General features: G+C 58.2%; 1 protein-coding gene across 1 annotated transcript in view; it reads right to left on the bottom strand.

Annotated features, from left to right (window-relative positions):
* LOC128849954 (dentin sialophosphoprotein-like) overlaps positions 1–24122 on the bottom strand; it is a 51872-nt gene that overhangs the window by 21558 nt on the left and 6192 nt on the right. Inside the window, exons 3-10 of the mRNA XM_054052695.1 lie at positions 21829–24048; positions 19665–19746; positions 16557–16673; positions 15832–15935; positions 11997–12169; positions 9228–9371; positions 4549–4752; positions 709–795 (exon numbers count right to left, since the gene is read on the bottom strand). Coding sequence (XP_053908670.1) covers positions 709–795; positions 4549–4752; positions 9228–9371; positions 11997–12169; positions 15832–15935; positions 16557–16673; positions 19665–19746; positions 21829–24048 — 3131 coding nt within the window. The remainder of the gene's footprint in view (positions 1–708; positions 796–4548; positions 4753–9227; positions 9372–11996; positions 12170–15831; positions 15936–16556; positions 16674–19664; positions 19747–21828; positions 24049–24122) is intronic.

Below are 24122 nucleotides of genomic sequence, written 5' to 3'. Positions count from 1 at the left end.
AAAGACATCCAAAGACATCTAAAATCGACCCAAAATTGACCCAAAATTGACCCAAAATCGACCCAAAGACACCCAAAATCGACCCAAAATCGGACATCCAAAGACATCCAAAATGCACCCAAAGACATCCAAAATCGACCCAAAATTGACCCAAAATCGACCCAAAATCGACCCAAAATGCACCCAAAGACACCCAAAGACACCCAAAATTGACCCAAAATCGACCAAAGACACCCAAAATGTACCCAAATCCATCCAAAATCGACCCAAAGACATCCAAAATTGACCCAAAGTCCACACAAAGACATCCAAAGACACCCAAAGTCATCCAAAAGCCACACAAAGACACCCAAAATCGACCCAAAGACACCCAAAGACATCTAAAATCGACCCAAAATCGACCCAAAGCCATTCAAAATGCACCCAAAGACACCCAAAATCGACCCAAAATGCACCCAAATCAACCCCAAATCCACCCAATTTCCCACAAATTCACCCAAATCCTCCCAGTAACCCCCCAGTATCTCCCAGTGCCTCCCAGTGCTCCCAGTACCCCTCCCAGTGCCTCCCAGTGCTCCCAGTGCCCTCCCAGTGCCCTCCCAGTCTCTCCCAGTCTCTCCCAGTGCCCTCCCAGTCCCTCCCAGTCCCTCCCAGTGCCCTCCCAGTCCCTCCCAGTCTCTCCCAGTATCCCCCAGTCTCTCCCAGTACCCGGTCGAAGACGCCGCCGGGGTTGAGGAGGAACTTCCGCGCCAGCGCCGCGATGTGAACGGTGAAACGGATGTGGGGAACGAGGAGCTACGATGGAGACCATTGAGGAGAGGACATCCCCGGGGGGGACCTTCTCCACCCTCCATGGAACCCTTCTCCATGGGTTCAACCCTTGGTGGAACCCATCCCCACCTCCATGGAACCCTTCTCTATGGTCCAACCCTTGATAGAACCCATCCCCACCTCCATGGAACCCTTCTCCATGGGTTTAACCCTTGGTAGAACCCATCCCCACCTCCATGGAACCCTTCTCCATGGGTCCAACCCTTGGTAGAACCCATCCCCACCTCCATGGAACCCTTCTCCATGGGTCCAACCCTTGATAGAACCCATCCCCACCTCCATGGAACCCTTCTCCATGACCCAACCCTTGATAGAACCCATCCCCACCTCCATGGAACCCTTCTCCATGGGTCCAACCCTTGGTAGAACCCATCCCCACCTCCATGGAACCCTTCTCCATGGGTTTAACCCTTGATAGAACCCATCCCCACCTCCATGGAACCCTTCTCTATGGGTTCAACCCTTGATAGAACCCATCCCCACCTCCATGGAACCCTTCTCCATGGGTCCAACCCTTGGTGGAACCCATCCCCACCTCCATGGAACCCTTCTCCATGGGTCCAACCCTTGGTAGAACCCATCCCCACCTCCATGGAACCCTTCTCCATGGGTCCAACCCTTGGTAGAACCCATCCCCACCTCCATGGAACCCTTCTCCATGGGTCCAACCCTTGGTAGAACCCATCCCCACCTCCATGGAACCCTTCTCCATGGGTCCAACCCTTGATAGAACCCATCCCCACCTCCATGGAACCCTTCTCCATGGGTCCAACCCTTGGTAGAACCCATCCCCACCTCCATGGAACCCTTCTCCATGGGTTCAACCCTTGGTAGAACCCATCCCCACCTCCATGGAACCCTTCTCCATGGGTCCAACCCTTGGTAGAACCCATCCCCACCTCCATGGAACCCTTCTCCATGGGTCCAACCCTTGGTAGAACCCATCCCCACCTCCATGGAACCCTTCTCCATGGGTCCAACCCTTGGTAGAACCCATCCCCACCTCCATGGAACCCTTCTCCATGGGTCCAACCCTTGATAGAACCCATCCCCACCTCCATGGAACCCTTCTCCATGGGTCCGACCCTTGGTAGAACCCATCCCCACCTCCATGGAACCCTTCTCCATGGGTCCAACCCTTGGTAGAACCCATCCCCACCTCCATGGAACCCTTCTCCATGGGTTCAACCCTTGGTAGAACCCATCCCCACCTCCATGGAACCCTTCTCCATGGGTCCAACCCTTGATAGAACCCATCCCCACCTCCATGGAACCCTTCTCCATGGGTTCAACCCTTGGTAGAACCCATCCCCACCTCCATGGAACCCTTCTCCACGGGTCCAACCCTTGATAGAACCCATCCCCACCTCCATGGAACCCTTCTCCATGGGTCCAACCCTTGGTAGAACCCATCCCCACCTCCATGGAACCCTTCTCCATGGGTTCAACCCTTGGTAGAACCCATCCCCACCTCCATGGAACCCTTCTCCACGGGTCCAACCCTTGGTAGAACCCATCCCCACCTCCATGGAACCCTTCTCCATGGGTCCAACCCTTGGTAGAACCCATCCCCACCTCCATGGAACCCTTCTCCATGGGTTTAACCCTTGATAGAACCCATCCCCACCTCCATGGAACCCTTCTCCATGGGTCCAACCCTTGGTAGAACCCATCCCCACCTCCATGGAACCCTTCTCCATGGGTCCAACCCTTGGTAGAACCCATCCCCACCTCCATGGAACCCTTCTCCATGGGTTCAACCCTTGGTAGAACCCATCCCCACCTCCATGGAACCCTTCTCCATGGGTCCAACCCTTGGTAGAACCCATCCCCACCTCCATGGAACCCTTCTCCATGGGTTTAACCCTTGGTAGAACCCATCCCCACCTCCATGGAACCCTTCTCCATGGGTCCAACCCTTGATAGAACCCATCCCCACCTCCATGGAACCCTTCTCCATGGGTCCAACCCTTGGTAGAACCCATCCCCACCTCCATGGAACCCTTCTCCATGGGTCCAACCCTTGATAGAACCCATCCCCACCTCCATGGAACCCTTCTCCATGGGTTTAACCCTTGATAGAACCCATCCCCACCTCCATGGAACCCTTCTCCATGGGTCCAACCCTTGATAGAACCCATCCCCACCTCCATGGAACCCTTCTCCATGACCCAACCCTTGATAGAACCCATCCCCACCTCCATGGAACCCTTCTCCATGGGTCCAACCCTTGGTAGAACCCATCCCCACCTCCATGGAACCCTTCTCTATGGGTCCAACCCTTGGTAGAACCCATCCCCACCTCCATGGAACCCTTCTCTATGGTCCAACCCTTGATAGAACCCATCCCCACCTCCATGGAACCCTTCTCCATGGGTTCAACCCTTGGTAGAACCCATCCCCACCTCCATGGAACCCTTCTCCATGGGTCCAACCCTTGGTAGAACCCATCCCCACCTCCATGGAACCCTTCTCCATGGGTCCAACCCTTGGTGGAACCCATCCCCACCTCCATGGAACCCTTCTCCATGGGTCCAACCCTTGGTGGAACCCATCCCCACCTCCATGGAACCCTTCTCCATGGGTCCAACCCTTGGTAGAACCCATCCCCACCTCCATGGAACCCTTCTCCATGGGTCCAACCCTTGGTAGAACCCATCCCCACCTCCATGGAACCCTTCTCCATGGGTCCAACCCTTGATAGAACCCATCCCCACCTCCATGGAACCCTTCTCCATGGGTTCAACCCTTGGTAGAACCCATCCCCACCTCCATGGAACCCTTCTCCATGGGTCCAACCCTTGGTAGAACCCATCCCCACCTCCATGGAACCCTTCTCCATGGGTCCAACCCTTGGTAGAACCCATCCCCACCTCCATGGAACCCTTCTCCATGGGTTCAACCCTTGGTAGAACCCATCCCCACCTCCATGGAACCCTTCTCCATGGGTCCAACCCTTGGTAGAACCCATCCCCACCTCCATGGAACCCTTCTCCATGGGTTTAACCCTTGGTAGAACCCATCCCCACCTCCATGGAACCCTTCTCCATGGGTCCAACCCTTGATAGAACCCATCCCCACCTCCATGGAACCCTTCTCCATGGGTCCAACCCTTGATAGAACCCATCCCCACCTCCATGGAACCCTTCTCCATGGGTTTAACCCTTGATAGAACCCATCCCCACCTCCATGGAACCCTTCTCTATGGGTTTAACCCTTGGTAGAACCCATCCCCACCTCCATGGAACCCTTCTCCATGGGTCCAACCCTTGATAGAACCCATCCCCACCTCCATGGAACCCTTCTCCATGGGTTTAACCCTTGGTAGAACCCATCCCCACCTCCATGGAACCCTTCTCCATGGGTCCAACCCTTGGTAGAACCCATCCCCACCTCCATGGAACCCTTCTCCATGGGTTCAACCCTTGATAGAACCCATCCCCACCTCCATGGAACCCTTCTCCATGGGTCCAACCCTTGGTAGAACCCATCCCCACCTCCATGGAACCCTTCTCCATGGGTCCAACCCTTGATAGAACCCATCCCCACCTCCATGGAACCCTTCTCCATGGGTCCAACCCTTGGTAGAACCCATCCCCACCTCCATGGAACCCTTCTCCATGGGTCCAACCCTTGGTAGAACCCATCCCCACCTCCATGGAACCCTTCTCCATGGCCCAATCTTTGATAGAACCCATCCCAGAGGTTGGGGTTCACCTTGAAAAGGGGGTGCTGGGGTGGCAGTTGCCTCAGAGTGGCCAAAGCGTAGACCTCCCCGAGGAGATGGGAGCGGAGGAGATGGCTCAGAGCTTCGTGGACGTGGAATTCGGCGTTTCGGACCCACGTTTTGGCCAAAGCCCAAACCCAAGGGGGGTCTTGGGGTAAGAAGATGGGGTTGGTGGGACCCGGGCGCTGCGACAGCTTTTTTTGGGGGGCAAAGGAGGTGTGAAATTGGGGTGAAGGGCAGCGGAGGAGGAGGACACCCCAAAAGGTTGGAGAGCCACCAACGACCGAGGTCCCCTCCAACCCGAATCCCACTCTATAAGGGGTTAATAGGGTCCCTCCGTGGGATATTGGGGTCCCCCTATGAGATATTGGGGTCCTCCCATGTGGATATTGGGGTCCCCTATGGGATATTGGGGTCCCTCCATGTGGGCATTGGGGTCCCCTCCAACCCAAATCCCACTCTATAAGGGGTTAATGGGGTCCCTCCATGGGATATTGGGGTCCCCCTATGAGATATTGGGGTCCCCCTAAGAGATATTGGGGTCCTCTATGGGATATTGGGGTTCTCCCATGTGGATATTGGGGTCCCCTCCAACCCAAATCCCACTCTATAAGGGGTTAATGGGGTCCCCCCATGGGATATTGGGGTCCCCTATGAGATATTGGGGTCCTCCATGGGGTATTGGGGTTCTCCCATGTGGATATTGGGGTCCCCTCCAACCCAAATCCCACTCTATAAGGGGTTAATGGGGTCCCCCCATGGGATATTGGGGTCCTCCATGGGATATTGGGGTCCCCTATGAGATATTGGGGTCCTCTATGAGATATTGGGGTCCCCCCATGTGGGTATTGGGGTCCCCTCCAACCCGAATCCCCCCCACAAGGGGTTAATGGGGGTCCCCTTCAACCCAAGTCCCACTCTATAAGGGGTTAATGAGGTCCCCCTGTGGGATATTGGGGTCCTCCATGAGATATTGGGGTCCCCCTATGGGATATTGAGGTCCCCTATGGGATATTGGGGTTCCCTATGGGATATTGGGGTTCTCCCATGTGGGTTTTGGGGTCCCCTCCAACCCAAATCCCACTCTATAAGGGGTTAATGGGGTCCCCCCCATGGGATATTGGGGTCCCCCTATGAGATATTGGGGTCTTCCATGAGATATTGGGGTCCCCTATGGGATATTGGGGTTCTCCCATGTGGATATTGGGGTCCCCTCCGACCCAAATCCCCCCCACAAGGGGTTAATGGGGGTCCCCTTCAACCCAAATCCCACTCTATAAGGGGTTAATGGGGTCCCTCCCTGGGATATTGGGGTCCCCTATGAGATATTGGGGTCCCCCTAAGAGATATTGGGGTCCTCTATGAGATATTGGGGTCCCCCCATGTGGGTATTGGGGTCCCCTCCAACCCAAATCCCACTCTATAAGGGGTTAATGGGGTCCCCCCATGGGATATTGGGGTCCCCTATGAGATATTGGGGTCTTCCATGAGATATTGGGGTTCTCCCATGTGGATATTGGGGTCCCCTCCAACCCAAATCCCACTCTATAAGGGGTTAATGGGGTCCCCCCATGGGATATTGGGGTCCCCCATGAGATATTGGGGTCCCTTATGGGATATTGGGGTCCTCCATGGGATATTGGGGTTCTCCCATGTGGGTTTTGGGGTCCCCTCCAACCCAAATCCCACTCTATAAGGGGTTAATGGGGTCCCCTCTTGGGATATTGGGGTCCCCTATGGGATATTGGGGTCCCCCAAGAGATATTGGGGTCCCCCTATGAGATATTGGGGTCCTCCATGGGATATTGGGGTTCTCCCATGTGGGTTTTGGGGTCCCCTCCAACCCAAATCCCACTCTATAAGGGGTTAATGGGGTCCCCCCATGGGATATTGGGGTCCCCCTATGAGATATTGGGGTTCCCTATGGGATATTGGGGTCCCTCTATGAGCTATTGGGGTCCCCTATGGGATATTGGGGTTCTCCCATGTGGGTATTGGGGTCCCCTCCAACCCAAATCCCACCCTATAAGGGGTTAATGGGGTCCCCCCATGGGATATTGGGGTCCCCCTATGGGATATTGGGGTCCCCTATGGGATATTGGGGTTCTCCCATGTGGGTTTTGGGGTCCCCTCCAACCCAAATCCCACTCTATAAGGGGTTAATGGGGTCCCCCCATGGGATATTGGGGTCCTCCATGGGATATTGGGGTCCCCTATGAGATATTGGGGTCCTCTATGAGATATTGGGGTCCCCCCATGTGGGTATTGGGGTCCCCTCCAACCCGAATCCACCCCTATAAGGGGTTAATGGGGTCCCCCCATGGGATATTGGGGTCCCTCTATGAGATATTGGGGTTCCCCTATGGGATATTGGGGTCCCCCATGTGGATATTGGGGTCCCCTCCAACCCAAATCCCACTCTATAAGGGGTTAATGGGGTCCCCCCATGGAATATTGGGGTCCCCTATGGGATATTGGGGTCCCCCCATGAGATATTGGGGTCCCCTATGACATATTGGGGTACTCTATGAGATATTGGGGTCCCCCCATGTGGATATTGGGGTCCCCTCCAACCCAAATCCCACTCTATAAGGGGTTAATGGGGTCCCCCCATGGGATATTGGGGTCCCCCTATGAGATATTGGGGTTCCCTATGGGATATTGGGGTCCTCTATGAGATATTGGGGTCCCCCCATGTGGGTATTGGGGTCCCCTCCAACCCGAATCCCACTCTATAAGGGGTTAATGGGGTCTTCCATGGGATATTGGGATCCCCCTATGGGATATTGGGGTCCTCCATGGGATATTGGGGTCCCCCCATGTGGATATTGGGGTCCCCTCCAACCCAAATCCCACCCTATAAGGGGTTAATGGGGTCCCCCCTTGGGATATTGGGGTCCCCTATGGGATATTGGGGTCCCCCATGTGGATATTGGGGTCCCCCCCAACCCAACTCCCACCCTATAAGGGGTTAACGGGGTCCCCCTCATTGCATATTGGGGTCCCCCCATTTTTAGGGTCCCCCCTCAAACCTCCCCCCACCCCCTTGAGTCCCCCCTAATTTTTGGGGTCCCCCCATTTCTTTCCCTTCTCTCTCAATTACTGCCATTTCCCATTCAACTTTTGGGGTCCCCCCTCCATTTTTGGGGTCCCCCTTAACTTTTAGGGTCCCCCCACACTTTTGGGGTGTCCCCCCCATATTTCAGGGTCCCCCCTACCCTCTCGAGTCCCCCCTAAGTTTTGGGGTCCCCCCATTTCTTTCCCTTCTCTCTCCATTACTGCCATTTCCCATTCAACTTTTGGGGTCCCCCCTCCATTTTTGGGGTCCCCCCCACACTTTTAGGGTCCCCCCACACTTTTAGGGGGTCCCCCCCATATTTTAGGGTCCCCCCACCCTCTTGAGTCCCCCCTAATTTTTGGGGTCCCCCCCTTTTTTTCCCCTTTCTCTCCATTACTGCCATTTCCCATTCAACTTTCGGGGTCCCCCTCAACTTTTAGGGTCCCCCACACACTTTTAGGGTCCCCCCCACACTTTTAGGGTATCCCCCCCATATTTTAGGGTCCCCCCCACCCCCCCACCCTCTCGAGTCCCCCCTAATTTTTGGGGTCCCCCCCATTTCTTTCCCTTCTCTCTCAATTACTGCCATTTCCCATTCAACTTTTGGGGTCCCCCCTCAACTTTTGGGGTCCCCCTTAACTTTTAGGGTCCCCCCCCACTTTGGGGTGTCCCCCCCATATTTTAGGGTCCCCTCCACCCCCTCACCCTCCCCCCACCCTCTTCAGTCCCCCCCAATTTTTGGGGTCCCCCCCATTTCTTTCCCTTCTTTCTCAATTACTGCCATTTCCCATTCAACTTTTGGGGTCCCCCCTCCATTTTTAGGGTCCCCCCCCACTTTTGGGGTGTCCCCCCCATATTTTAGGGTCCCCCTCACCCCCTCACCCTCCCCCCACCCTCTTCAGTCCCCCCAATTTTTGGGGTCCCCCCCATTTCTTTCCCCTTTCCCTCAATTACTGCCATTTCCCATTCAACTTTTGGGGTCCCCCCTCCATTTTTGGGGTCCCCTTTAACTTTTAGGGTCCCCCCACACACTTTTGGGGTGTCCCCCCCATATTTTAGGGTCCCCCCCACCCTCTCGAGTCCCCCCTAATTTTTGGGGTCCCCCCCATTTCTTTCCCTTCTCTCTCAATTACTGCCATTTCCCATTCAACTTTTGGGGTCCCCCTCAACTTTTAGGGCCCCCCCACACTTTTAGGGTCCCCCCCACTTTTAGGGGGTCCCCCCCATATTTTAGGGTCCCCCCCACCCCCTCACCCTCCCCCCTCCCTCTTGAGCCCCCCCTAAGTTTTGGGGTCCCCCCATTTCTTTCCCTTCTCTCTCAATTACTGCCATTTCCCATTCAACTTTTGGGGGTCCCCCTCCATTTTTGGGGTCCCCCCTACACTTTTAGGGTCCCACTTTTAGGGTCCCCCCCCACTTTTGGGGTGTCCCCCCCATATTTTAGGGTCCCCCCCACCCCCCCACCCTCTCGAGTCCCCCCTAATTTTTGGGGTCCCCCCCCTTTTTTTCCCCTTTCTCTCCATTACTGCCATTTCCCGTTCAACTTTTGGGGTCCCCCCTTCTATTTTTGGGGTGCCCCGACCCCCCCCCAGATTTTTGGGGTGCCCCTACCTGGATCGCGAGAGGTCTCAGGGTCCCATCCGGGCGTTGATGGAGGAGACAAAGGGGGGCGGCCACGAAAGTGGGGCGCCCGTCGAGCCGCGTCGTGGGGAGCCCCTCCAGCACCCCATAATCCGCCAGGTACACGTGACCCAACTTTGGGGGGGGGGGAAGAGCACCCCAAAATTATTGGGGGGGTCCCCCAAATTTTAGGGGACCCCTCAAGAACCCCTTAAACCCATAGGAAACTCTTCAACCCCCCCCAAAACTTATGGGAACCCCAAAAGTCATGGAGGGGGCTTTGAAATCATTGGGGGACCCCAAAACTCATGGGGGGACCCCGAAATTTATTGGGGGACCCCGAAATTAATGGGGGCCCACAGGGACCCCCAAAACTCAAAGGGGGACCCCGAAATCATTGGGGGGCTCTGAAATCATTGGGGAACCCCAAAACTCATGGGGGGACCCCAAAATCCATGGGGGACCCCGAAATTATTGGGGACCCACAGGCACCCCCAAAACTCAAGGGGGGACCCCGAAATTCATTGGGGGACCCCAAAATCCATGGGGGCCGCGGAAATCATTGGGGATCCCCAAAACTCAAGGGGGGGACCCCAAAAACTATGGGGGACCCCGAAATTATTGGGGACCCACAGGGACCCCAAAACTCAAGGGGGGACCCCAAAATCCATTGGGGGACTCGGAAATCATTGGGGAACCCCAAAATCATTGGGGACCCCCAAAACTCATGGGGGACCCCGAAATTATTGGGGACTCACAGGGACCCCCAAAACTCAAGGGGGGACCCCAAAATCCATAGGGGGACCCCGAAATCATTGGGGAACCCCGAAATCATTGGGGGGACCCCCAAGGAGCCCCAAAACTCATGGGGGGACCCCGAAATCATTGGGGGACCCCAAAACTCATTGGGGACCCCGAAATCATTGGGGATCCCGAAAACTCATTGGGGACCCCCAAAATCCATGGGGGACCCCGAAATTATTGGGGACCCACAGGGACCCCCAAAACTCAAGGGGGGACCCCAAAATCCATAGGGGGACCCCGAAATCATTGGGGAACCCCGAAATCATTGGGGGGACCCCCAAGGAGCCCCAAAACTCATGGGGGGACCCCGAAATCATTGGGGGACCCCAAAACTCATTGGGGACCCCGAAATCATTGGGGATCCCGAAAACTCATTGGGGACCCCCAAAATCCATGGGGGACCCCGAAATTATTGGGGACCCACAGGGACCCCAAAACTCAAAGGGGGACCCCAAAATCCATTGGGGGGACCCGGAAATCATTGGGGATCCCCAAAACTCATGGGGGGACCCCGAAATCCATTGGGGGGGACCCCGAAATCATTGGTGATCCCGAAAACTCATGGGGGGACCCCAAAATCCATGGGGGGACCCCAAAACTCAATGGGGGACCCCAAAATCCGTTGGGGGACCCTAAAACCAGGAGGGACCCCTCCAGGACCCCAAAAACTCATGGGGGACTCCAAAACCCATTGGGGGGGACCCCAAAATCATTGGGGACCCCCCAAGGAACCCCAAAACCAAAGAGGGGACCCCAAAACCCACGGGGGGAACCCCAAAACCTAAAGGGGGACCCCCAAAAGCCACAGGACCCCCTCAGGAACCCCAAAACCTGAGGGGGACCCCAAAAATCCATAGGAAGCCCTCAAGAAGCCCCAAAACTCACAAGGGGGGGGACCCCAAAACCTATGGGTCACCCCCCACACCCCCTTCAGGACCCCTAAAACCCCCGGGGGGACCCCAAAACCCCCCTTGAATCCCTGAGACACCCCAAAATCCATAGGGAACCCCCCTGGAGGAACCCCCAAGCCTTGAGGGACCCCAAAACCTCTTCCCAGGGTCCCCCCAAACTCTCTGTCCCCCCAAATCTTGGGGTCCCCCCAAACCCCTGAGACCCCCAAACCTTGAGGAACCCCAAAACCTTGAGGTCCTCCCACCCCATCATGGACCCCAGGGTCCCCCCAAACCCTGTGTACCCCCAAACCCCAGGAACCCCCAAACCTTGAGGAACCCCAAAACCTCTTCCCAGACTCCAGGTACCCCCAAACCCTGTGTCCCCCCAAACCTTGAGGAACCCCAAAACCTTGAGGGACCCCAAAACCTTGAGGTCCTCCCACCCCATCATGGACTCCAGGGTCCCCCAAACCCTGAGGAACCCCCAAACCCTGAGGAACCCCCAAACCTTGAGGAACCCCAAAACCCCTTCCCAGACTCCAGGGTCCCCCCAAACCCCAGGAACCCCCAAACCTTGAGGGACCCCAAAACCTTGAGGTCTTTCCACCCCATCATGGACTCCAGGGTCCCCCCAAACCCCTGGGACCCCCAAACCTTGAGGAACCCCAAAACCCCTTCCCAGACCCTTGGGTCCCCCCAAACTCTGTGTCCCCCCAAACCCCAGGAACCCCCAAACCTTGAGGAACCCCAAAACCCCTTCCCAGACTCCAGGGTCCCCCCCAAACTGTGTGTCCCCCCAAACCCCAGGAACCCCAAAACCTTGAAGAACCCCAAAACCCCTTCCCAGACTCCGGGGTCCCCCCAACCCCAGGAACCCCCAAACCCAAGGGACCCCCAAACCTTGAGGAACCCCAAAACCCCTTCCCAGACTCCAGGGTCCCCCCAAACCCCTGAGACCCCCAAACCCCAGGAACCCCCAAACCTTAAAGAACCCCCAAACCCCCTTAAGGACCCCCTAAAGCTTTTGGGGTGCCCCCCAGAAGGTGGATTTTGGGGTCCCCACCTCCATCTCTCGGCTCAGGCAGCAGTGGGGGCCCAGGCTGGGGGTGACCATTTGGGGGGTGACGGGGAAGTTGGGGGGCAGTCGGCGGCAGCGGCGCAGCAACACGGGGTTCACCCCACAAAGGTACTGCGCCCCAAAAAACTCATCCTCAGCCCAGTGACGAATGACATAGTCTGGGGGGGGGGGGGGGGGGAAAAGTGGGGGTCAATGGGGGGAAATGGGGGGCATTGGGGGGGGAATGGGGGTCATTGGGGGGAAAAGTGGGGGGCATTGGGGGAGAAATGGGGGTCATTGGGGGGAAATGGGGGTCATTGGGGGGGAAAAGTGGGGGTCAATGGGGGGAAATGGGGGTGATTGGGGGGGAATGGGGGTGATTGGGGGGGAAATGGGGGGCATTGGGGGGGAAATGGGGGTCATTGGGGGGAAATGGGGGTCATTGGGGGGGAAAAGTGGGGGTCAATGGGGGGAAATGGGGGTCATTGGGGGGGAAATGGGGGTCATTGGGGGGAAATGGGGGTCATTGGGGGGGGAAATGGGGGTCATTGGGGGGGAATGGGGGTCATTGGGGGGGAATGGGGGTCATTGGGGGGGAAATGGGGGTCATTGGGGGGGAATGGGGGGCATTGGGGGGGAATGGGGGTCATTGGGGGGGAGAAATGGGGGTCATTGGGGGGGAAATGGGGGTCATTGGGGGGGAATGGGGGTCATTGGGGAGAGAAATGGGGGTCATTGGGGGGGGAATGGGGGTCATTGGGGGGGAGAAATGGGGGTCATTGGGGGGGAAATGGGGGGCATTGGGGGGGGAATGGGGGGCATTGGGGGGGAAATGGGGGTCATTGGGGGGGGAATGGGGGTCATTGGGGGGGAGAAATGGGGGTCATTGGGGGGGAAATGGGGGTCATTGGGGGGGAAATGGGGGTCAATGGGGGGAAATGGGGGTCATTGGGGGGGAGAAATGGGGGTCATTGGGGGGGAGAAATGGGGGTCATTGGGGGGGAAATGGGGGTCATTGGGGGGAAATGGGGGTCATTGGGGGGGGGAATGGGGGACATTGGGGGGAATGGGGGTCAATGGGGGGGAAATGGGGGTCATTGGGGGGGGAATGGGGGTCATTGGGGGGGGAAATGGGGGGCATTGGGGGGGAAATGGGGGTCATTGGGGGGAAATGGGGGGCATTGGGGGGGAATGGGGGTCATTGGGGGGGAAATGGGGGTCATTGGGGGGAAATGGGGGGCATTGGGGGGGAATGGGGGTCATTGGGGTGAGAAATGGGGGTCATTGGGGGGGAAATGGGGGTCATTGGGGGGGGAAATGGGGGTCATTGGGGGGGAATGGGGGGCATTGGGGGGGAATGGGGGTCATTGGGGGGGAATGGGGGTCATTGGGGGGGGAATGGGGGTCATTGGGGGGGGAATGGGGGGCATTGGGGGGGAATGGGGGTCATTGGGGGGGAAATGGGGGGCATTGGGGGGGGAATGGGGGTCATTGGGGGAGAAATGGGGGTCATTGGGGGGGGAATGGGGGGCATTGGGGGGAAATGGGGGTCATTAGGGGGGAAATGGGGGTCATTGGGGGGGGAATGGGGGTCATTGGGGGGAAATGGGGGGCATTGGGGGGGGAATGGGGGGCATTGGGGGGGAATGGGGGTCATTGGGGGGGGAAATGGGGGGCATTGGGGGGGGAATGGGGGTCATTGGGGGGGAAATGGGGGGCATTGGGGGGGGAAATGGGGGTCATTGGGGGGGAATGGGGGTCATTGGGGGGGGAAATGGGGGTCATTGGGGGGAATGGGGGTCATTGGGGGGGAGAAATGGGGGTCATTGGGGGGGAATGGGGGTCATTGGGGGGGAGAAATGGGGGTCATTGGGGGGGAATGGGGGTCATTGGGGGGAATGGGGGTCATTGGGGGGGGAAATGGGGGTCATTGGGGGGGAAATGGGGGTCATTGGGGGGAATGGGGGTCATTGGGGGGGGAAATGGGGGGCATTGGGGGGGAAATGGGGGTCATTGGGGGGAAATGGGGGGCATTGGGGGGGAATGGGGGTCATTGGGGGGGAAATGGGGGTCATTGGGGGGGGAATGGGGGTCATTGGGGGGAAATGTTGGTCATTGGGGGGGAAATGGGGGTCATTGGGGGGGAAATGGGGGTCATTGGGGGGAATGGGGGTCATTGGGGGGGGAATGGGGGTCATTGGGGGAGAAATGGGGGTCATTGGGGGGAAATGGGGGTCATTGGGGGGGAATGGGGGTCATTGGGGGGGGAAATGGGGGGCATTGGGGGGGGAAATGGGGATCATTGGGGGGGAATGGGGGTCATTGGGGGGGGAAATGGGGATCATTGGGGGGGAATGGGGGTCATTGGGGGGAAATGGGGGTCAATGGGGGGAAATGGGGGTGACTGGGGGGGAAATGGGGGTCAATGGGGGGGAAATGGGGGTCAATGGGGGAGAAATGGGGGTGACTGGGGGGGAATGGGGGTCAATGGGGGGGAAATGGGGGTCAATGGGGGGAAATGGGGGTCAATGGGGGGGAAATGGGGGTCATTGGGGGGGGAATGGGGGTGATTGGGGAGAAATGGGGGTCATTGGGGGGGAATGGGGGTCATTGGGGGGGAAATGGGGGTCAATGGGGGGGAAATGGGGGTCATTGGGGGGGAAATGGGGGTCATTGGGGGGGAGAAATGGGGGTCATTGGGGGGGAATGGGGGTCATTGGGGGGGAATGGGGGTCATTGGGGAGAGAAATGGGGGTCATTGGGGGGGGAATGGGGGTCATTGGGGGGGAGAAATGGGGGTCATTGGGGGGGAAATGGGGGTCATTGGGGGGAAATGGGGGTCATTGGGGGGGAGAAATGGGGGTCATTGGGGGGGAGAAATGGGGGTCATTGGGGGGGAAATGGGGGTCATTGGGGGGAAATGGGGGTCATTGGGGGGGGAATGGGGGACATTGGGGGGAATGGGGGTCAATGGGGGGGAAATGGGGGTCATTGGGGGGGGAATGGGGGTCATTGGGGGGGAAATGGGGGTCATTGGGGGGAATGGGGGGCATTGGGGGGAAATGGGGGTCATTGGGGGGGAATGGGGGGCATTGGGGGGAAATGGGGGGCATTGGGGGGGGAAATGGGGGTCATTGGGGGGGAAATGGGGGTCATTGGGGGAAATGAGGGGCATTGTGGGGAATGGGGGGCATTGGGGGGGGAAATGGGGGTCATTGGGGGAAATGGGGGTCATTGGGGGGGAGAAATGGGGGTCATTGGGGGAAATGGGGGTCATTGGGGGGGAATGGGGGTCATTGGGGGGGAAATGGGGGTCATTGGGGGGGAATGGGGGTCATTGGGGGGGAAATGGGGGGCATTGGGGGGAAATGGGGGTCATTGGGGGGGAATGGGGGACATTGGGGGGGGAAATGGGGGACATTGGGGGGGAAATGGGGGTCATTGGGGGGGAATGGGGGACATTGGGGGGGAAATGGGGGTCATTGGGGGGGGAATGGGGGTCATTGGGGGGGAATGGGGGGCATTGGGGGGGGAAATGGGGGGCATTGGGGGGAAATGGGGGTCATTGGGGGGAATAGGGGTCATTGGGGGGGAATGGGGGTTATTGGGGGGGGGTCCAACAGTGAACCCCAAGATCAGTGTGGAGTCCCCCATATCCCCCATATCGCGATATATGGCGATATATCGCGCTATATCGCGATATACAGTGATATATTGCGATATATGGCGATATATCGCGATATATGGCGATATATTGCTATATATGGTGATATATCGCCATATATCACGATATATCGCGCTATATCGCTATATATCGCGATATATCGCGATAGCTCCATACCGGTGACAGGGGTGTGGAAGCACTTGAGCAGCTCCGTTATCTCTTCCAGACTCGGCCACGATCCGCGACGGTCGAGGAACCCTTTGAGTTTGGAATGCAGTGTCCTGCGGACACCGTGGGAATGGGGGGCACCAAAGGTCACCGTGGGGCCACCAAAGGTCCCCTATGGGACCACCAAAGGTCCCTATGGGGCTACCAAAGGTCCCGGTGTGGCTACCAAAGGTCCCTATGGGGCCACCAAAGGACACCATGGGGCTACCAAAGGTCACCATGGGGCGACCAAAGGTCACCATGGGGCCACCAAAGGTCCATATGGGGCCACCAAAGGTCACCATGGGGCTACCAAAGGTCCCTATTGGGCCACCAAAGGTCACCATGGGGCCACCAAAGGTCCCTATGGGGCTACCAAAGGTCCATGTGGGGCTACCAAAGGTCCCTATGGGGCCACCAAAGGTCACCATGGGGCTACCAAAGGTCCATATGGGGCTACCAAAGGTCCCTATGGGGCTACCAAAGGTCCATATGGGGCCACCAAAGGTCACCATGGGGCCACTAAAGGTCCCTATGGGGCTACCAAAGGTCAATATGGGGCCACCAAAGGTCCATATGGGGCTACCAAAGGTCCCTATGGGGCTACCAAAGGTCCCGGTGTGGCTACCAACGGTCAATATGGGGCCACCAAAGGTCCCTATGGGGCTACCAAAGGCCCCGGTGTGGCTACTCACGCGCTGCCCCCCCGCAGGTAGAAAGCGGCCATTTTGGCTACCGAGAAGCGAAGGTCGGGGTCCGGGGGGGTCCCCAACGGCAGCGCCCACGGCAACCCCGGGGCAAAGGGGGCCAATCTGGGGGGGGGGAGGGCTAGTGAGGCACCGCCGGGGGCTACCAAACCCCCAACGTGGCCACCAAACCCCAACGTGGCCACCAACCCCCCAATATGGCCACCAAACCCCCAATGTGGCCACCAACTCCCAACGTGGCCACCAAACCCCTCTATGTGGCCACCAACCCCCCCAATGTGGCCACCAAACCCCCCAATGTGGCCACCAACCCCCCCAATGTGGCCACCAAACCCCCAATGTGGCCACCAAACCCCTCTATGTGGCCACCAACCCCCAATGTGGCCACCAAACCCCTCCATGTGGCCACCAAACCCCCCAATGTGGCCACCAACCCCCCCCAGGGGCAAAAGGGGCCAAACTGGGGGGGTTGGGGGGTATTTTGGGGTCCCTGAGGGGTTTTGGGGGGCTCTGAGATGGGTTTTGGGGTCCCGGGGGGGGTTTTGGGGGGCCCTGAGATGGGTTTTGGGGTCCCTGAGGGGTTTTGGGGGGCTCTGAGATGGGTTTTGGGGTCCCTGAGGGGTTTTGGGGTGCCCTGAGATGGGGTTTTGGGGTCCCTGAGGGGTTTTGGGGGCTCTGAGATGGGGTTTGGGGTCCCTGAAGGGTTTTGGGGGGCTCTGAGATGGGTTTTGGGGTCCCGGGGGGGGTTTTGGGGTGCCCTGAGGGGGGATTTGGGGTCCCTGGGGGGTTTTGGGGGGCTCTGAGATGGGGTTTTGGGGTCCCTGTTGGGTTTGGGGGGGCTCTGAGATGGGGTTTGGGGTCCCTGAGGGGTTTTGGGGGGCTCTGAGATGGGGTTTTGGGGTCCCTGAGGGGTTTTGGGGGGCTCTGAGATGGGGTTTTGGGGTCCCTGAAGGGGTTTTGGGGGGCCCTGAGGGGTTTTGGGGGTTCCTGAGGGGTTTTGGGGGGCTCTGAGATGGGGTTTTGGGGTCCCTGAGGGGTTTTGGGGGCTCTGAGATGGGGTTTTGGGGTCCCTGAAGGGTTTTGGGGGGCTCTGAGATGGGGTTTTGGGGTCCCTGAAGGGTTTTGGGGGGCTCTGAGATGGGGTTTTGGGGTCCCTGAAGGGTTTTGGGGGGCTCTGAGATGGGGTTTTGGGGTCCCTGAGGGGTTTTGGGGGGCTCTGAGATGGGTTTTGGGGGGCTCTGAGGGGTTTTGGGGGGCTCTGAGATGGGGTTTGGGGTCCCTGAAGGGTTTTGGGGGGCTCTGAGATGGGGTTTTGGGGTCCCTGAGGGGTTTTGGGGGGCTCTGAGATGGGGTTTGGGGTCCCTGAGGGGTTTTGGGGGGCTCTGAGATGGGGTTTTGGGGTCCCTGAGGGGTTTTGGGGGGCTCTGAGATGGGGTTTTGGGGTCCCTGAGGGGTTTTGGGGGGCTCCGAGATGGGGTTTTGGGGTCCCTGAGGGGTTTTGGGGGGCTCTGAGATGGGGTTTTGGGGTCCCTGAGAGGTTTTGGGGGGCTCTGAGATGGGGTTTTGGGGTCCCTGAGGGGTTTTGGGGGGCTCTGAGTTGGGTTTTTGGGGTCCCTGAGGGGTTTTGGGGGGCCCTGAGGGGTTTTGGGGGGCTCTGAGATGGGGTTTTGGGGTCCCTGAGGGGTTTTGGGGGGCTCTGAGATGGGGTTTGGGGTCCCTGAGGAGTTTTGGGGGGCTCTGAGATGGGGTTTTGGGGGTCCCTGAGGGGTTTTGGGGTCCCCTGAGGGGGTATCTCAGGTTTTGGGGTTCCCTGAGGGGGATTTTGGGGTTCCCAGGGGGGGTTTTGGGGGTATCTCAGGTTTTGGGGTGCTCTGAGGGGGGTTTTGGGGTTCCCAGGGGGGGTTTTGGGGTCCCCTGAGGTTTTGGGGTGCCCCGAGGGGGGGTTTGGGGGTCTCTGAGGTTTTGGGGTGCCCTGAGGGGGGTTTTGGGGGGCTCTGGGATGGGGTTTTGGGGTGCCCTGAGGGGGGTTTTGGGGGTCTCTCCGGTTTTGGGGTGCCCTGAGGAGGGTTTTGGGGTTCCCGGGAAGGGTTTTGGGGGTCTCTCCGGTTTTGGGGTGCCCTGAGGAGGGTTTTGGGGTTCCCGGGGAGGGTTTTGGGGGTCTCTCAGGTTTCGGGGTGCCCCGAGGGGGGTTTTGGGGTCCCCTGAGGGGGTTTCTCAGGTTTTGGGGTTCCCTGAGGGGGTGTCTCAGGTTTTGGGGTGCCCTGAGGGGGGTTTTGGGGTTCCCTGAGGGGGTGTCTCCGGTTTTGGGGTGCCCCGAGGGGGATTTTGGGGTTCCTGGGGAGGGTTTTGGGGGTCTCTGAGGTTTTGGGGTGCCCCGAGGGGGGTTTTGGGGGGGTCTGAGGGGGGTTTTGGGGTGCCCTGAGGTTTCAGGGTGCCCCGAGGGGGGGGTTTTGGGGGTCTCTCCGGTTTCAGGGTGCCTCGAGGGGGGGTTTTGGGGTCCCCTGAGGTTTTGGGGTGCCCCGAGGAGGGTTTTGGGGTCCCCTGAGGGCGTCTCTCGGGTTTTGGGGTGCCCCGAGGGGGGTTTTGGGGTCCCCTGAGGTTTTGGGGTGCCCCGAGGGGGGGTTTGGGGTTCCCGGGGAGGGTTTTGGGGGTCTCTCAGGTTTTGGGGTGCCCTGAAGGGGGTTTTGGGGGTCTCTCCGGTTTTGGGGTGCCCCGAGGGGGGTTTTGGGGTCCCCTGAGGTTTTGGGGTGCCCCGAGGGGGGGTTTGGGGTTCCCGGGGAGGGTTTTGGGGGTCTCTCAGGTTTTGGGGCGCCCTGAGGGGGGTTTTGGGGTCCCCTGAGGTTTTGGGGTGCCCCGGGGGGGGTTTTGGGGGTCTCTCCGGTTTCGGGGTGCCCCGAGGGGGGGTTTGGGGTCCCCTGAGGTTTCAGGGTGCCCCGGGGGGGGTTTTGGGGTTCCCAGGGGGGGTTTTGGGGTCCCCTGAGGTTTCGGGGTGCCCCGGGGGGGGGTTTTGGGGTCCCCTGAGGTTTTGGGGTTCCCAGGGGGGGTTTTGGGGTGCCCTGAGGTTTTGGGGTGCCCCGGGGGGGTTTTGGGGTTCACCTGTAGCGCTGCCGCTGCTCCCGGAGGTGTTTTCTCCGCAGGCGCCGCAGTTCGGGGCGACGCTCCTCACACAGCGTCCGCGCTGCGGGGGACCCCAATGTCCCCAAGGGGTCCCCAATGTCCCCAAAGGGGTCCCCAATGTCCCCAATGTCCCCAAATGTCCCCAAAGGGGTCCCCAATATCCCCAAAGGGGTCCCCAAATGGCCCCAATGGCCCCAAAGGGGTCCCCAAATGGCCCTAAGGGGGTCCCCAATGGCCCCAAAAGGGTCCCCAATGTCCCCAAATGTCCCCAAAGGGGTCCCCAATGTCCCCAAGAGGGTCCTCAACGTCCCCAAATGTCCCCAAGAGGGTCCCAATGTCCACAAGGGGGTCCCCAATGTCCCCAAATGTGTCCCCAATGTCCCCAAGGGGGTCCCCAATGTCCCCAAGAGGGTCCCAATGACCCCAAAGGTGTCCCAATGTCCTCAAAGAGGTCCCCAATGTCCCCAAATGGCCCCAAATGGCCCCAAAGGGGTCCCCAAATGTCCCCAAGAGGGTCTCCAATGGCCCCAATGGCCCCAAGAGGGTCCCAATGTCCCCAAAGGTGTCCCCAATGTCCCCAAGAGGGTCCCCAATGTCCCCAAAGGGGTCCCCAATGTCCCCAAAGGTGTCCCCAAATGTCCCCAAGAGGGTTCTGATGTCCCCAAGAGGGTCCCAATGTCCCCAAAGGGGTCCCCAACATCCCCAAATGTCCCCAAAGGGGTCCCAATGTCCCCAAGAGGGTCCCCAATGCCCCCAAAGGGGTCCCCAAAAGGGTTCTGATGTCCCCAAAGGTGTCCCCAAATGTCCCCAAGAGGGTCCCCAATGTCCCTAAGAGGGTCCCCAATGTCCCCAAAGGGGTCCCCAATGTCCCCAAAGGTGTCCCCAAATGTCCCCAAGAGGGGCTTCAATGTCCCCAAGAGGGTCCCAAAGTCCCCAAAGGTGTCCCCAAATGTCCCCAAGAGGGTTCTGATGTCCCCAAGAGGACCCCAATGTCCCCAAAGGAGTCCCCAATAGCCTCAAAGGGGTCACAAATGTCCCCAAGAGGGTCCCCAAAAGGGTTCTGATGTCCCCAAAGGTGTCCCCAAATGTCCCCAAGAGGGTTCTGATGTCCCCAAGAGGTCCCCAATGTCCCCAAGGTGTCCCCAAATGTCCCCAAGAGGGTCCCAATGTCCCCAAGAGGGTCCCAATGCCCCCAAAGAGGTCCCCAAATGTCCCCAAAGGGGCTTCAATGTCCCCAAAGGGGCTTCAATATCCCCAAAGAGGTCCCCAAATGTCCCCAAGAGGGTCCCATTGTCCCCAAAGGGGTCCCCAAAAGGATTCTGATGTCCCCAAAAGTGTCCCCAAATGTCCCCAAGAGGGTCCCAATGTCCCCAAGAGGGTCCCCAATGTCCCCAAATGGCCCCAAAGGGGTCCCCAATGTCCCCATGAGGGTCCCAAAGTCCCCAAAGGTGTCCCCAAATGTCCCCAAGAGGGTCCCAATGTCCCCAAGAGGGTCTCAATGTCCCCAAGGGGGTCCCCAAATGTCCCCAAGAGGGTCCCAATGTCCCCAAAGGTGTCCCCAATGTCCCCAAGAGGGCCTGAATGTCCCCAAAGGGGTCCCCAAATGTCCCCAAGAGGGTCCCAATGTCCCCAAAGGTGTCCCCAATGTCCCCAAGAGGGCCTGAATGTCCCCAAAGGGGTCCCCAAATGTCCCCAAGAGGGTCCCAATGTCCCCAAAGGTGTCCCCAAATGTCCCCAAGAGGGTCCCAAAGTCCCCAAAGGGGTCCCCAATGTCCCCAAAAGGGTCTCTATGTCCCCAAAGAGGTCCCCAAATGTCCCCAAGAGGGGCCCGATGTCCCCAAGAGGGTTCTGATGTCCCCAAGGGGGTCCCCAAAGTCCCCAAAGGTGTCCCCAAATGTCCCCAAGAGGGTTCTGATGTCCCCAAGAGGTCCCCAATGTCCCCAAGGGGGTCCCTAACGTCCCCAAATGGCCCCAAAGGTGTCCCCAAATGTCCCAAGAGGGTCCCAATGTCCCCAAAGGTGTCCCCAATGTCCCCAAGAGGGTCCCCAATGTCCCCAACGGTGTCCCCAATGTCCCCAAGGGTGTCCCCAGCGCCCCCAGGAGGGGCTCCCAGTGCTCCCAGTGCTCCCAGTGCTCCCAGTACCGGTTCCTTCGGGGATGTCCCATGTGCCGAAGCCCCGGAGCCACCGATAGCACGGAAAGAAGAAGGGACCACCGCTGTCCTCGTCCTCGCTGTCCCCAAGGCCACCAACGGCCCCCGGGACCCCCTCCCCGGTGTCACCGGTGTCACCATCTCCATCTTTGGTGTCACCGTTGTCACTCAGATCTCCATCTTTGGTCCCTTTGGTGTCACCGTCTCCATCCTCAGTGTCACCGTTGTCACTCAGATCTCCATCTTTGGTCCCTTTGGTGCCACCATTGTCACCATCTCCATCTTTGGTGTCACCGTTGTCACTCAGATCTCCATCTTTGGTCCCTTTGGTGTCACCATTGTCACCATCTCCACCTTCGGTGTCACCGTTGTCACTCAGATCTCCATCTTTGGTGTCACCATTGTCACCATCTCCACCTTTGGTGTCACCGTTGTCACTCAGATCTCCATCTTTGGTCCCTTTGGTGTCACCGTCACCATCTTTGGTGTCACCGTTGTCACTCAGATCTCCATCTTTGGTCCCTTTGGTGTCACCATTGTCACCATCTCCATCCTCGGTGTCACCGTTGTCACTCAGATCTCCATCTTTGGTCCCTTTGGTGTCACCATTGTCACCATCTCCACCTTTGGTGTCACCGTTGTCACTCAGATCTCCATCTTTGGTCCCTTTGGTGTCACCATTGTCACCATCTCCACCTTTGGTGTCACCGTTGTCACTCAGATCTCCATCTTTGGTCCCTTTGGTGCCACCATTGTCACCATCTCCACCTTTGGTGTCACCGTTGTCACTCAGATCTCCATCTTTGGTCCCTTTGGTGCCACCATTGTCACCGTCTCCATCCTCGGTGTCACCGTTGTCACTCAGATCTCCATCTTTGGTCCCTTTGGTGTCACCATTGTCACTCAGATCTCCATCTTTGGTCCCTTTGGTGTCACCATTGTCACCATCTCCACCTTTGGTGTCACCGCTGTCACTCAGATCTCCATCTTTGGTCCCTTTGGTGTCACCATTGTCACCATCTCCACCTTTGGTGTCACCGTTGTCACTCAGATCTCCATCTTTGGTCCCTTTGGTGTCACCATTGTCACCATCTCCACCTTTGGTGTCACCGTTGTCACTCAGATCTCCATCTTTGGTCCCTTTGGTGTCACCGTTGTCACCATCTCCACCTTTGGTGTCACCGTTGTCACTCAGATCTCCATCTTTGGTCCCTTTGGTGTCACCATTGTCACCATCTCCACCTTTGGTGTCACCGTTGTCACTCAGATCTCCATCTTTGGTCCCTTTGGTGTCACCATTGTCACCATCTCCATCCTCGGTGTCACCGCTGTCACTCAGATCTCCATCTTTGGTCCCTTTGGTGTCACCATTGTCACCGTCTCCACCTTTGGTGTCACCGTTGTCACTCAGATCTCCATCTTTGGTCCCTTTGGTGCCACCATTGTCACCATCTCCACCTTTGGTGTCACCGTTGTCACTCAGATCTCCATCTTTGGTCCCTTTGGTGTCACCGTCACCATCTTTGGTGTCACCGTTGTCACTCAGATCTCCATCTTTGGTCCCTTTGGTGTCACCATTGTCACTCAGATCTCCATCTTTGGTCCCTTTGGTGTCACCATTGTCACCATCTCCACCTTTGGTGTCACCGCTGTCACTCAGATCTCCATCTTTGGTCCCTTTGGTGTCACCATTGTCACCATCTCCACCTTTGGTGTCACCGTTGTCACTCAGATCTCCATCTTTGGTCCCTTTGGTGTCACCATTGTCACCATCTCCACCTTTGGTGTCACCGTTGTCACTCAGATCTCCATCTTTGGTCCCTTTGGTGTCACCGTTGTCACCATCTCCACCTTTGGTGTCACCGTTGTCACTCAGATCTCCATCTTTGGTCCCTTTGGTGTCACCATTGTCACCATCTCCACCTTTGGTGTCACCGTTGTCACTCAGATCTCCATCTTTGGTCCCTTTGGTGTCACCATTGTCACCATCTCCATCCTCGGTGTCACCGCTGTCACTCAGATCTCCATCTTTGGTCCCTTTGGTGTCACCATTGTCACCGTCTCCACCTTTGGTGTCACCGTTGTCACTCAGATCTCCATCTTTGGTCCCTTTGGTGCCACCATTGTCACCATCTCCACCTTTGGTGTCACCGTTGTCACTCAGATCTCCATCTTTGGTCCCTTTGGTGTCACCATTGTCACCATCTCCACCTTTGGTGTCACCGTTGTCACTCAGATCTCCATCTTTGGTCCCTTTGGTGTCACCGTCTCCATCCTCGGTGTCA

The sequence above is a fragment of the Cuculus canorus genome, chromosome 36 (assembly GCF_017976375.1).
Source record: "Cuculus canorus isolate bCucCan1 chromosome 36, bCucCan1.pri, whole genome shotgun sequence".
Lineage (NCBI taxonomy): Eukaryota > Metazoa > Chordata > Aves > Cuculiformes > Cuculidae > Cuculus > Cuculus canorus.
This window is presented reverse-complemented; position numbering and strand designations above follow the sequence as displayed.